The 14285-nt window shown below is 43.2% G+C and overlaps 1 protein-coding gene across 6 annotated transcripts in view; it reads right to left on the bottom strand.

Annotated features, from left to right (window-relative positions):
• LRP2 (LDL receptor related protein 2) overlaps nucleotides 1-14285 on the bottom strand; it is a 302615-nt gene that overhangs the window by 52026 nt on the left and 236304 nt on the right. For all 6 annotated transcript variants that reach the window (XM_051849416.2, XM_051849415.2, XM_051849414.2 and 3 more), the window contains 5 exons: nucleotides 8230-8525; nucleotides 5871-6387; nucleotides 2329-2481; nucleotides 1664-1834; nucleotides 653-876 (listed from right to left, as the gene is read on the bottom strand). In XM_051849416.2, coding sequence (XP_051705376.2) covers nucleotides 653-876; nucleotides 1664-1834; nucleotides 2329-2481; nucleotides 5871-6387; nucleotides 8230-8525 — 1361 coding nt within the window. The remainder of the gene's footprint in view (nucleotides 1-652; nucleotides 877-1663; nucleotides 1835-2328; nucleotides 2482-5870; nucleotides 6388-8229; nucleotides 8526-14285) is intronic.

Raw genomic sequence — 14285 nt, 5'->3', positions numbered from 1 at the left:
TTCTAAAGCACAAAATGGCTTTAACTACATGAAAAACAAAAGTTCACAAGCAAATAAAAACAAATTCTCTAACTTGTGTGACATCAATATATATTGCTCTTGACATTGTCTTCAAGAAGACAAAAATAATATCTCTCATACTCTGCACCATGTCATATGTAAATAGACATTTAATAAATGTTTTATAATGATTGCAATGTTCTGTTAAGCCTTATTTTAAAGTAAGTCTATCTTAGTATTAAGGAATGATTCTTAATTTCCTAGGTATCATACCTGAATTATATATGAAGGAAGCCTTTATTTCTTTTCAAATGTCATTACTTAGGTATTTAAGGGCCAAAATGTCATGACATTTTAAACTCACTTAAAAATACTTCATTCCTCCCACCAAAATAAAATAAGTAAATATGGTAAAATAACTGGTAAATTTGATCAAAACCCAAAAACCGATTTATGTTTAAGACTATGGCAAAATTTTTTAAAAGAGTTGTAAGTAGCCTTTCCTGGAGTAGGACAATAATTCTAAAGATATTTCTTATACTCTCAGCGTGTTTTGAAGAAAGAATGAACAAGTAACAAAAACTGTTTGTAAATGTTGATATTTATGCCTAAAGAGCCCAGAATGACAGACACATAACCTAAGTGAACTCACTAATGGGCTGCCTGTACGGGTGATACACGTGGATGTCAAAGGGTCTGTGTGTTGTGTTCACCAGCATCATCCTATTTGATCCATCGTATTTGTTTCCCTTTTCAACCGTCCTCGTGTTCCAGTCCGTCCAATAAACAGTGTCTTCAAAAACCGTGATAGCAAAGGGATGAGGTAGCGTCCCATCATACACTGTGTGTCGATGGCGGCCCTCCAAATCAGAGTACCTGCAGTCACAGGAGCAAATGGTCACTGAGTGATAAAGATAGCTCTTCTCCAATACCTTTTGGGGTAAATGAATTAACAAATTAATAATGAAATCCTACCTACAGAGATAACTAAAATTCAGATTCTCACTAGAACTCCTAGTCTTTAATTAGAAGAAGAACTAATCTTGGAGGATTTATTTTGACTGAATAAGAGATAAAATGTTGAAAATGCAATGCTTAAAAAATAGGAATATCTACAGGATCTACACAAGCACTAATGCCTAACCACAGCTGCTCTCCTGCAGATGCAGGTGGAACAGCAGTTGTAGAGTTATAACCTCCTTATGTTGATGTTCTCCTTTAAGCACCCTTTTTGCTATCACGGGTGAAGAGTACTCTGGTTTCATAAATCACTGGATGAAATCAAGATAGCAACATAAAAGCTGGAATCCCACCTTCTCATGAACATTTGGGAGAGAAGCTGTTCTAGGGGACATCAGGCTGTTAGTAAAACTTGAGCATGAAGTTCACTACCATAGGAGAGGGATTACGAGGCTCATTTTCTGGAAGGGAAAGTACAAGGCCATAAACTCCAATCTGCATGACTTTAGAGCTCACTCTTTCCCTGCTGTACTATAAAACTCAGTGAACTGTATGTTAACAGCTTTAGCTACAAGTAACCTCAGGGCGTCTTCCAATAAACAGGTCAGTTACAACATGCATGGGATTAACACAAAGGAAACACACATTCTGGTGTTTGCAATAAACAGTCGCCCTGTTGTTTTATTCTTTTCAATATACGTACTCAATATAACCCAGGTGAGCATCTGCCCAGTACAAGTGATCATTGGTGTAATCAATGGTGATAGCATTGGGCCATTCTAACTTGGTAGAGATGATCACAGACTTATTGGTTCCATCCATGCCTACTCTTGCAATGTACGCACGGTGACCCCAGTCTGCCCAGTAGACATGCCTGTTGGAGCAAACAGAGGGGGTCAGTGCCTGAAGCAAAAAGAAGTCAGTAGCCAAAAGACATAACTTTTCTCCACTTCTAGAGAAATATAGTGTACATTCTCAGAGATTCTCAGAAAGGAAACAATATAAAAGAGAAGAAAGGAAATGATGTATAGGAAATGCTTAAGAATGAACATGATCAATTCACTGTGGCTTTCAGTGGTTATGACATGAAGGGTCCAGTAAAGAGGTGTTTTTATACCACAGTTTTCTTTGCATGCAGTAAAAACTTGTGACTTGAAATGTGATGTCATGGCAAAGAAAACAGAATAGCTGATGAATATCATTTTAACAAGCCGTGTTTCAACCCATTATACTAAACCATTTTCCAGGTAAGAAAAGCAGCAGACAAATCCCAGCAAGATATTGGCTTGAGATAGCTATGTGAACAGGCTTTTTGGTAACAAAGGTAGAGGCATGAAAGAAGAGCTCAAGAGTCCAGGGAGACAATACCCATATTGAGGGTGAAGCACAAGTCCTCTGGGATTTTCAAAGCAGAAGGTGCCATTGGCATCCACACAGTGCTGGGCCAGGGTGAGGCGGTATCGACCTTCGAGGTCAGAGACGAAGAGGCAATCCAGGTGGGCATCCACCCAATAGAGCTTTCTGAAACAGCCGAGAGTTACACGTACAGTTAGGTTGTGAAACAGTGTCTATTTAGCCACCTAATTTCCTATCCAGGCCACCTGAGAATCACACCGACAGCTGTGAGGAGGTACCTTTCCCTGGCAAATAAGGACAGGGGGTACAGGAAGCTGGCCTTGCTGTGATGAGGCAATGAGAGTGCAAGAGTGCGTGTGCTACAATCCCCTCTTTAAGGCAATGTTGCAAGGGCAAGTCCGGGGACACACCTCACACCAGCATTCCGGTTCTACTTTCTTCATGTATAAGATAGCCTTACAAGCAAAGCACAGATAACAGTGAAGCAGAAATGGATTCTAGTTTAAATGATGGAGTCAGGAAAACAGATTCATCTATCATTGAAGTTGTACAAATAAACTCCGAATTGCACTATCCTTAATATAAAGAGAAACTTCACCCATCCCTGGCCCTGTCAGACTAGGCTAAATGAGTTCACTTAAAAAGCTTTAGAAAAATATTAGAATTGGTTTAAAAACAAAAACTCCTACCTCAATGATATTCCAGGTCTAAACATATTGCTAATCAATAAAATCCACTTATTTGGTACAAGGCAGGCATTATTTTAAAAAAATATATATATTATACATATATGTATATATACATGAAAAAATTTCCCCTTTGTGTATATATACACATACACATATATGTATATATATACACATACAAAGGAGCTTATATATATATACACATATATATATGTATATATATGCATATATATGTGTATATATACACAAAGGGGAAATTTTTTCATGTATTCTGTAGATACAGTTTTAAGAACATAATGATACTTCCAATCCTAACCTCCCTCCTTCCCTCCAACTCTCCCTCTTCCTTCCTTTCTTATTTTTCTTTTAATTTTTTCAATGATATACTTTGAATTTAATTTATAATCACACCTAGGGCCCCTAACCTGGCATCAGGGAAACCTGGGCTTTGGGCATCTGTGCACCATTCAGAATTGAGACCAAAGTATAAATGTGTAAGTGTTGTTATACAGCAGGGCTTTCGCCAGTCTTAACTATTCATAACCTTCCAAAGGGTTCAATACCCCTAGAACTGGAAGGTCACTTAAGATTTGATAATCAGTTCCAACTGGAAACAGAATGATTTCCCTTCCAAAAAGCTTGAACGTCTCTTTCCAAGAGGTGAGCCTTGAGCCAACCAGGCTGGATGTCAGAATATTTAATTGTTAGCATTCTTGTAGGCTTGAGATTGAGGAAATGAGTGTATATAAATGCAAAGTCTTGCCAGGGTAAATCCTGACAAAGGAGGAGAATCCACAATCTTGGATTCCAATACTGCAGAGTTTAACTAGAACAATACTTTGGTGTAGAACATTAAGCTCCGTCTGCAGGGCCAGCATCCCATATGGGCACCAGTTCAAGTCCCAGATGCTCTACTTCCTATCCAGCTCTCCACTAATGTGCCTGGGAAAGAGGGAGAAGATGGCCCAAGTGCTTGGGCCTCTGCACCCATGTGGGAGACCTGGAGGAAGCTCCTAGATCCTGGCTCTGGCCTGGCCCATCCCTGGCTGTTACGGCCATTTTGAGAGTGAACCAGCAGATAGAAGATCTCTGTCTCACTCTCTCCTTCTCTCTCTGAATCCCTGCCTTTCAAATCTTTTTAAAAACTTGCTATTTATTAAATATGTGCTAAATGCCAGGTCCTACATCAAGACTTTTAAAAGCTTAGTATTATTTAAGTTTACAACAACCCTGGAAAGAGAGATTATTATTATCTCTGCTTTCCTGATGAGGCCATGAAATTGTATAATCAGTAAGTAGTAGAGCAAAAACTCAAACCTTAGCTGACTTGGCAACACCATCAGTCAACTTTCACTGTTGAACTTACTGTTTTCTAATTAATTTTTATTAATTCTACAAATACTGACCCCATGAACAGTCTTCCAAGAGAAGACAGTCCAGCTCTAATGATAAGAGGAGTAAACGCCAGCCCTGTCTTCCAACATGCAATGTTATGTCAAGTTTAAGGACCTTGGAAACATGTTAGTGCTGGCAGTGAACATTTTTATTGATATTAAGGGGAATTTTTTTCCTAATTTCAATGTAGTTGGTATCTCAGGAATGTACCCACCAACTTAAACGCAACTAGGCTCTATTCTTTGTTTCTGCTTTTAAGGAGCATTTAGCCTGGTTGCCCTCCTTCCCGGAGTTTTGAGAAAATACATTGGGTATTCTACTCTACTTTCACCCAGATTTTCTTGCTCCCTTTCTCAACAGTCCACCTGTATGTAGTTCTCTCTTCTGGACAAGTACATGCTCTCTGACGGACAGGAAAGTAGCCGAACCCCAGGGAGAAACATTCCACATTTTTGGGCAGAAGTAATGGGGGAAGGGCTGAATGACAGGAGCCTTGAGTCATTCAGCCTTCATTGCCCTGGACAAATGAGAGGGACAGCAGCAATACCATGTTTGCATTGTGTCCCTGCAAGCTGTTCCTTACTACATGTTCTGATGCACAGAAGGCGGATTCTACGTAAACTACTCTTACTCATTGTTTAGCAGTGCTTCATTCAGCATTCATCAAGCACTTACGGAGCATCTGCAGCAAGCCAGCTACTGCTCAGGGGAAAGCAGGGAGCAAACTCTCCCTCTCATTTCAGAATCTTTCCCTTTAAGATGGTCAAATAGGGGAAGGGGTGTAGAGAAGCCCTCTGGAGGTCTGGGCTGACAACAACAAGAATATTCGTTCATAGAGGAAGCGCCTGCAGCTTCATGTCTGTTCACCACAAAGCCAATCAGTTTTGATTTGATATTCAATGGAGAACAGTGGGTATCTGGCAAAGTTTCAGATAAAATACCAGTGGCCCGCTTTAAAGACCCTTAGTCTCTAAAAGGGCTCTCTTGAAATAAGAGTTTCAGGTTAGCCACTGTCTGTCTCACGACCAGCCTGCTTGGGAGTGGTTAGCATCATAAACCCCCTGTGGGCTCTGGGAGAGCAGGGGCTCCATCTGCCTTGTTTACCCTCTCATCCCTAGTGCCTGCCACCATACCTGGCAGGTAGGAGGTACTAGGGCAGCATTTTTAAACATCTCTATGCACTAATGAATGCATGAATCAATATTCCATAACATCATCTTCAGTTAACTGGATGCTATCCTTGTAATGTTTCCTCCCCATAATAAATTCTCAAGATCACTAGATCTTAGGTTCTGTAGCATCCCATTTGAATATTAGGTACAAAGAAGAAAAGAAGATAAGCAGAAGCATTAAATGAATCCACGTAGTCACCCCAAATGAAAATCAATTCTCTTTCGAGATGAAATTTTTTTTTACTTTTATAATTTTTCTGTTTAGTTTTGAACTTTGATAAACTGCTCATTGTTTTCTTACCTGGCAACCCAGTCGACAGCCAGACTTTCTGCAGCTGGTAGTTTGTGACTTATAATTACCTCTCTGTTTGTCTTATTCAGAAACATTCTCTCAATGACTTGCTTCTGGATATCAATCCAATACAGTCTCTTCTCTACACGGTCAAAATCCAGTGCTACAACATTGCCCAGTCCTTGCAAAATGAGGGAGTAAAGGTGGCCATCTGTAGTTAAGTTTCTCAGATAGTAACGGTTGCTAAAAATAAGATAGGGCTCGATGTCACTGTTCTGCCGGCAAGTCTTCCCATCTGGCTCTCGGATGTAGCCTGGGGCACACTTACAGATGTAGGAGCCAATTTCATTCTCACACTTCTGGCTACAGACATAGGGCATCTCCTTGCACTCATCAATGTCAACACAAGTCCGCTTGTCAGACATAAGCTTGTACCCAGGACGACAGGAACAATAGAAACTGGTTAGGGTGTCTGTGCAGTTGTGATCACAGCCACTGATTGAAGAGTCATGGCACTCGTTAATGCCTAGAGGTAAAAGAGGGTTATTAGGGAATGTAAAATATCAGCAACAGACCCACATCATGGCCCAGCGTCAAAGCTTCTACCAGACATGCCAATACATAGTGAATCATGTAAAAGCAGAAAGCCAATGGGGATTCCCAGAGACCATGGGTTATTCAAAAGTCACTATTTTTCAATTTCCAATGGGTTTAACACTAATCCAATTAACAGGCTTATATTGATTTTTAATTCAAGGCTTGTCAATCTTCTCTTAACTAATAGCTGTAAAAGTAAAACGCTGGAGTGGGTGTGGGGGCGGGGGTGGGTGGGAGTCTAGCATGCTGGTGAAGAACAGAGCTGCGCAGGCGCACACGTCTGCCTCTCGTGAGATGGCAGGAGCCTGGCCACACAAGGGGCACCACTGGCTTGGCTTGGTTTGAAGAGCGGATGTCTAGGAAGTCTGGAATAGACTTAATGAGACCAGTTGCTCTTCAAACTAAAAAATTTAATTTGAACCATATACTACTGAGGATTTATTTTCTACAGTTCAGGCAAAGCAAAATGAATTAAAGCCTAACGGAAATCTATCTGAATTAGGACTAAACATACAAAAGCTTCCTATTGTTTTTGTATTAATGTATAATATATATAAGACATGTTATTTTTCTTAACTTATCAGTTCTCAGCTGGTTTACTTATGGTAACTGGAGAGAGAAAGATTAAAATCTCCCCATTTGGGGGCTGGCGTTGTAGCATAGTCGGTTAAGTCACTGCCTACAGAGCTGGAATCCCAGATGGGTACTGGAGTATGTCCTGGCTGCTCCACTTTCAATCCAGTTTCCTGATAATGTGCCTGGGAAAGCAGTAGTAGAGGATGGCCCAAGTGCTTGGGCTCTTGCACCCATGTGGGAGACCTGGAAGAAGCTCCTGGCTCCTGGCTTCCCCCTGGCCCAGTCCTGGCCATTGCAGCCATTTGGGGGAGTGAACCAGCTGATGGAAGACTTTTCTCTCTCTGTTTCTTCCTCTCTTTATCTGTATTCTACCTTTCAAATAAATAAAATAAATGTTTAAAATAAAAAAACATTCAATCACTTGAGAACTGATGAAAATGAAGGGCAAGGTAAGGAGTCCCAGCAGAGCGATGCTTCAGACAACAAGTCATTCCAAGTGTTCAAAGAGAATAAACAGCTGGCGCTGCAGCTCACTAGGCTAATCCTCTGCCTTGCGGCGCCGGCACACCGGGTTCTAGTCCCTGTCGGGGCGCCAGATTCTGTCCCGGTTGCCCCTCTTCCAGGCCAGCTCTCTGCTGTGGCCAGGGAGTGCAGTGGAGGATGGCCCAAGTCCTTGGGCCCTGCACCCCATGGGAGACCAGGAGAAGTACCTGGCTCCTGCCATCGGATCAGCACGGTGCGCCGGCCGCAAGGCGCCGGCCGCAGCGGCCATTGGAGGGTGAACCAATGGCAAAGGAAGACCTTTCTCTCTGTCTCTCTCTCTCACTGTCCACTCTGCCTGTCAAAAATTAAAAAAAAAAAAAAGAGAGAATAAACAAGTTCTCGTCACTTTTGGGCCCCATTTTATGAAAATGTTGTTTAATTCACACACAATATTTGCAGATAGTTAAGTGATTGCTGAATATTTTTTCATCTTCTCTTCTCTCCGATGACTTCCTAACCAAAAAACTAGTCCAAAGTTGTTCGTGTACATATCTCCTATGCCAAGAAACCTTTGCTTTTTGATAGCAAGCAACGGTAACATTTTGGTTTTCTACTAAGAGGACAGATGGATAAGTGCTGATAAGTCATGAAGGACTGAGATTCAACCAAAGTCTCCCTATTTTCCTTTTTCCAGAGTCTCCCCTGTACTCACCACAGCCTTTCTCATCACTGTTGTCCATACAGTCATCTAGGTGGTTGCAGACTTTCACCATCTCAATGCAGTGCCCATTGTCACACTTGAATTGATGAGGGGGGCATGTGGCTTCCGGGGTGTGGCACATGTGCTCAAACTCATCACTTTGGTCTCCACAGTCATTTTGCCCATCACAGAGAAACATGTTATGGATACAGCGCCCATTCTGACAGGTGAACTCAAAGTCATGGCAGGTCGGGTATGAGCAGTCTCTCTCATCACTGTAGTCACCACAGTCATTGCGCCGGTCACACCTGTTTTATGAGACCCGATAAAACTCTGGGAGGGGTTGACAAGTCTCAACTATCACCCATTTGGGGCTTTAGTTTCTCCTTTATCTACCTGAATACCAACTAAACCATTTCAACAACGAGATTATCATTTCCCCTACTCCCTCATCCCCAGAGTCTTCAACTACCCCGTAAATCTCCAACTCTAGAAGAATCCCACATCTGGCACGTCATACAATTTCCCCAGGTGTTGGTTGCTATAATAAGACATGCAGATCTAGAACTATTAAAAATAATTGCGTTCATGTTTTTCTCTTGTTCATAAATTTAATAATAGTTAAATACAACTATTGTAATTTTGGTAGACATTCAATTCATTCATCAGATGAGACCTCGATGGGCAATGGTGATATCCTGCAAAGCCAAAAGACAGAAGTGCCCATACCCAAGTAAAAACGCATAGTTGTGAGTGCTATGCACTACAAAAGTTAAGATCATTGGAGCATCCTCCAAGAACACATATGTTCCCATGGAAATAATGTTTGCACTGGCAGTCCTGTGCCTTCCATCTTTTTTTTTTTTATTTGACAGGTAGAGTTATAGACAGTGAGAGAGACAGAGAGAAAGGTCTTCCTTCTGTTGGTTCACTCCCCAGATGGCCACCATGGCTGGCGCTGCACTATCCAAAGCTTTGGTAGGACAGCGGTAAGTCAAACATGATTAGATAACAAAGAGAGAGTTCAGAAAGCCCAGCAAGGTGCAGTGAGATAGACTAGACTGATCAAAATGAAGACCTGCTACAATTCTAGTCCCTTGATCCTATGCCTAGCTTTTCAGAATATGTTTATTTTAAGTCTGATGGTATTAATTATTATTTTTTTTTTTTTGTGACAGGCAGAGTTAGACAGTGAGAGAGAGAGAGAGAGAGAAAGGTCTTCCTTTTTCATTGGTTCACCCCTCAAATGGCTGCTACGGCTGGCGCGCTGTGCCGATCCAAAGTCAGGAGCCAGGTGCTTCCTCCTGGTCTCCCATGCGGGTGCAGGGCCCAAACACTCAGGCCATCCTCCACTGCATTCCCAGGCCACAGCAGAGAGCTGGACTGGAAGAGGAGCAACTGGGACAGAATCCGGCGCCCCAACTGGGACTAGAACCTGGGGTGCCGGTGCCACAGGCGGAGGATTAGCCTAGTGAGCCGCAGCGCCAGCCAGTATTAACTATTTATTAAAGTCAGAAGGCTCCAATTGAAGTACAATAGAATAGAATATTGAGCAGATAAGGAGACTTTGGAAGATACAGGATTATTTACTTTCACCACTGAAAATACGAGTCTACAGATTGTATCAGTTAAATAAAAACCAAAGCATGGAGCCAGCACTGTGGCGTAGAAGATTAAGCTGCCACCTGCAGTGCTGGTATCCCACGTGGGTATTGGTTCAGTCTTGGCTACTTCACTTCTTATACAGCTCCCTGCTTATGTGTCTAGGAGAGCAGTGGAAGATGGCCCAAGTACTTGGGCCCCTGCACCCATGTGGGAGACCAGGAAGAAGCTCCTGGATTGGCGCAGCTCCAGCCATTGCGGCCATTCGGGGAGTGAACACAATGCTGAGACCTTGCACCTTTTGCCTCCTTCACAGAATACAACTTATTCTTCTCTTCTCAGGACACCATGATGAACACACAACCCTACACCACACTGTGCTCCAGAGGGACCTCAGCACCTGCTGATGGGCTGCCTGCCTCTAAAAAGTCAATGGCTCTTGTTATCAAAGAAAAAAGTATATTATCACAACAATTAAAAGAAAAACAAGAAAGGAAGTAGGAGGAAGGGTGAGACTAAGGGAGGGAGGGAAGATGGGGTGGAAGTGTCATTATGTTCTTAAAACTGTTTGTATGAGATACATGGAATTTGTTCCATTTATATAAATTTAAAAAAATTTTTTTAAAAGTCAGTGGTCCCCAAAACTGCTGTCTGATCTTTTGCCTGCTTCTATGTTTTCTCACCTCTGCCCAGGGCAGGATATAAGCTGATAGCTCTCCTTCCTCTCAGTATACCCGTGTCCCTTTAAAACAGTTCTTAGCATATGCAATATCTCTTCTTAATTCCAGTTCTAGGCTGGGGTTGTAGCACAGCAGGTTAAGCCTGAGCCTTTAATGCTGACATCCCAGATGAGTGCTGGTTCAAGACCCGGCTGCTCGATTTCCAGTCCAGCTCCCTGCTAACATGTCTGGGAAAGTAGTAGTAGATGGCCCAAGTGCTTGAGCCCCTGCATCCTCATGGGAGACCGAGATGGAGCTCTGGGCTCCTGGCTTTGGCCTGGCCCAGCCCCAGCCATTGCAGCCAGCTGGAGAGTGAACCAGCAGATAGAAGATCTCTCTCTCTCTCTCTCTCTTTTTTTTTTTTTTTTTTTTTTTTTTTTTTTTTTTTTTTGACAGGCAGAGTGGACAGTAAGAGAGACAGAGAGAAAGGTCTTCCTTTGCCGTTGGTTCACCCTCCAATGGCTGCCGCAGCCAGTGCGCTGCGGCTGGCGCACCGCGCTGATCCGATGGCAGGAGCCAAGTACTTATCCTGGTCTCCCATGGGGTGCAGGGCCCAAGCACTTGGGCCATCCTCCACTGCACTCCCTGGCCACAGCAGAGAGCTGGCCTGGAAGAGGGGCAACCGGGACAGAATCCGGTGCCCCGACCGGGACTAGAACCCGGTGTGCCAGCACCGCTAGGCAGAGGATTAGCCTAGTGAGCCGCGGCGCCGGCCTAGAAGATCTCTCTTGCTCACTTACTCTCATTCTCTCTCATCTCTTCTCCTCCCTGTAATGCTGCCTTTCAAATAAATAAAAATATAAGTCTTAAAAAAAAAAAAAAACCCTCCAGTTCTATGTAACCAAAATACCTGACACGTATTTTCACCTCAGGAATTCCTACTATATCAAACTCACCTCTACCTTAAGCAAACTCCTTTCTAGGCTCCCCTATTTTTGCAAAGCTCTTACTATTCTAGTCCATCAGGAGTGAAACAGTCATTTGATTCTTTGATTCTTCTTATCTATTTCCCTCTATATCCAAATATTTGTCAAGTGGGGATGGTGAGAGATTGAGCATTAGGAAGTACAAACTGTTTGTAGTGCCCCATTAGAAGAAAGAGTTTAGAAAATAGAACAGTGTCCCCCAGGCTATTATCTGCGTCTGTTTTAACCACAGAATGTTTTAAGAATTTTAAAATTTGGGGGGCCAGCATTTGGCACAGCAGTTGAGACACTGCTTGAGACACTTGAATCCCATGTCAGAGTGCTTGAGTTTCAGTCCTGGCCTCCCTTCTGAACCAGCTTCCTGCTAATGTGCACTGTGGGAAGCAGCAGGTGATGGTTTAAGCAGTTGGGTCCCTACTACTCATGTGGGAGACCCAGATTATTTTTTAGTAAATATTTTATTTTATTTATTTGAGAGGTAGAGTTACAGACAGAGAGAGGGAGAGACAGAAAGAAAGGTCATTCATCAGCTGGTTCATTCCCCAAGTGGCTGCAACAGCCAGAGCTGAGCTGATCTGAAGCCAGGAGCCAGGGCTTCTTCTGGGTCTCCCACACAGGTGCAGGGGTCCAAGCACTTGGGCCATCTTCCACTGCTTTCCTAGGCCATAAGCAGGATCAGAAGAGGAGCAGCCAGGACTTGAACTGATGCCCATATGAAATGCAGGTACCACACGTGGAGACTTAACCTACTATGCCACAGCATTGACCCTGGGAGACCCAGATTGAGTTCCTGGTTCCTGGCTTCAGAATGGCCCAGCCTCAGTTATTGTAGGCATTTGGGAATGAACCAGCAGGGAAATCTCTCTCTGCCTCTCTGTCCCCCTTCCTCCCCTCTTCCCTCCACCTCTCTTATAAATAAAAATAAATTTATAAAAGAAGGAATTTTAAAATTCTAAAATTTGCTTCCTGCATTTAAAATTAGGGGTAAGCATGGGACCAGAAAGCTAGGCACCAGTTAGGACACCTGCATCCCATATCAGAGTACCTGGGTTCAATATCCCCTCTAGCTCCTGACCCCAGCTTCCTGCTAATGCAGCCCCTAGAAAGCAGCCATATTGATTCCAATAATTTAGCTCTTCCCAACCATGTAGAACATCTGGATTGCTCTGCTGCTGGCTCCATGCTTTGGGTCCCCTGGATATTACAGGCATTTGAGGAGTGAACCAGCATATCGGAATGCTCTCTACATATCTCAGTCTCTCAAGGAAATTTTAAAAATTAAAATCAGAACACTTCATGCTATGGTTTATTTGTTTGAATCCCATGTCAGAGTGCTTGGATTTGAGTCCCAGCTCCCCCTCTGACCCAGCTTCCTGATAATGTGCACCATGGGAGGCAGCAAGTGATAGCTCAAGCAATTGGGCCCCTGCCACCCATGTGGGAGACCCAGATTGAGTTCCTGGCTCCTCCAGATGCTTATGTGAGAGTTTGGTCCCCAGGTAGCTTTCTGGGAACGGTAGAACCTTTAAGAGGTAGGAACGAGTGGAAGGCCTTTAGGTCATTGGAGGTGTGAGGTCAATCTTGTGCAACCCCTTGAGTTCTTGAAAGAGGGGCAGATGTTTGCACAATAATTAGACACCATATGGGAGTGCCTGCTCCCCAATATGGGGTTTGAGTTCCAGTTCCACTTCTGATTCCTGTTCCCTTCAAATGCAGATCTTGGGAAGCCACAGGTGATGACTTAAGTAGTTGGGTTTCAAGTACCCAAGTGGGAGACCAAGATTGGGTTTCAGGATCCTGGGTTTGGCTAGGCCCATCCCTGGCTGTTCTGGCATTAGGGGAATAATTAACAAATGGAAGATTGATCTTTATCGCGCTCTCTCTCTCTCTCTCTCTCTCAAAAATGTTAGTTAATTAATTAATTAAAATATGAAGAAAGAATGCCTGGCCCCACACAGCTCTCTCTGATCCTGGTTCGAGATGTAACCACTTGCTTGTTTCCACAGTTTCCTACCATTGCCTTTTCATGAGGGGACACACCAATGATTAAGCCTGCTTTAATCTGTTTGGAATTTCAATTTCAATCTCCAAAACTGAAAGCCAAAAACAAAAACAAAAACCCAACCAGAGAACAAACATACACACACCTTTTGTGTTTCTTTCTTTCTTTCTTTCTTTTTTTTTTTTTTTTTTTTTGTCATAGGTAGCCTATTTCAGGTATGTTTGCTAGAGTGACAAAAAAGCTGACAACTATGTATCATATGAAAATTTCTAACTTCTCTCAAAAAAGAACATTAGAAGGCCCGGCCCTCCTGGCATCCCCCATGATGCTGAACAGTATTTGCATTCTTAGTGGGAGCGAGAGTTCACACCACAGGCCCTTCCATGCTGTGCCCTTAACCCAGAGCCAAAGCACCAAGCTCCATTGAGCATTATGCTTGCATGGAGATTTTTCTTACAGCAGAGGGAGAAAAGTGAGCCATTTCTTGTACTTCTACCTATACCCCAAGAGTTAGACTAAGAGGGTAATCAGCTTGAAGGAAGAATTGTCTCATATTAAGCCCCTGTCATTTATCTTCCTGGACCACAGGGCAAGGCCAATATTATACCTTTATAGGCCCATGGTATTTTGCCCTCATGGGATCCTTTTTTCTTTTTTTTTGACAGGCAGAGTTAGACAGTGAGAGAGAGAGAGACAGAGAGAAAGGTCTTCCTTCCATTGGTTCACCCCTCAAATGGCTGCTATGGCCGGTGCTGCCCCAATCCGAAGCCAGGAGCCAGGTGCATCCCCCTGGTCTCCCATGCGGGTGCAGGGGACAAG

This window comes from Oryctolagus cuniculus, chromosome 3 (assembly GCF_964237555.1).
Source record: "Oryctolagus cuniculus chromosome 3, mOryCun1.1, whole genome shotgun sequence".
Taxonomy (NCBI): domain Eukaryota; kingdom Metazoa; phylum Chordata; class Mammalia; order Lagomorpha; family Leporidae; genus Oryctolagus; species Oryctolagus cuniculus.
This window is presented reverse-complemented; position numbering and strand designations above follow the sequence as displayed.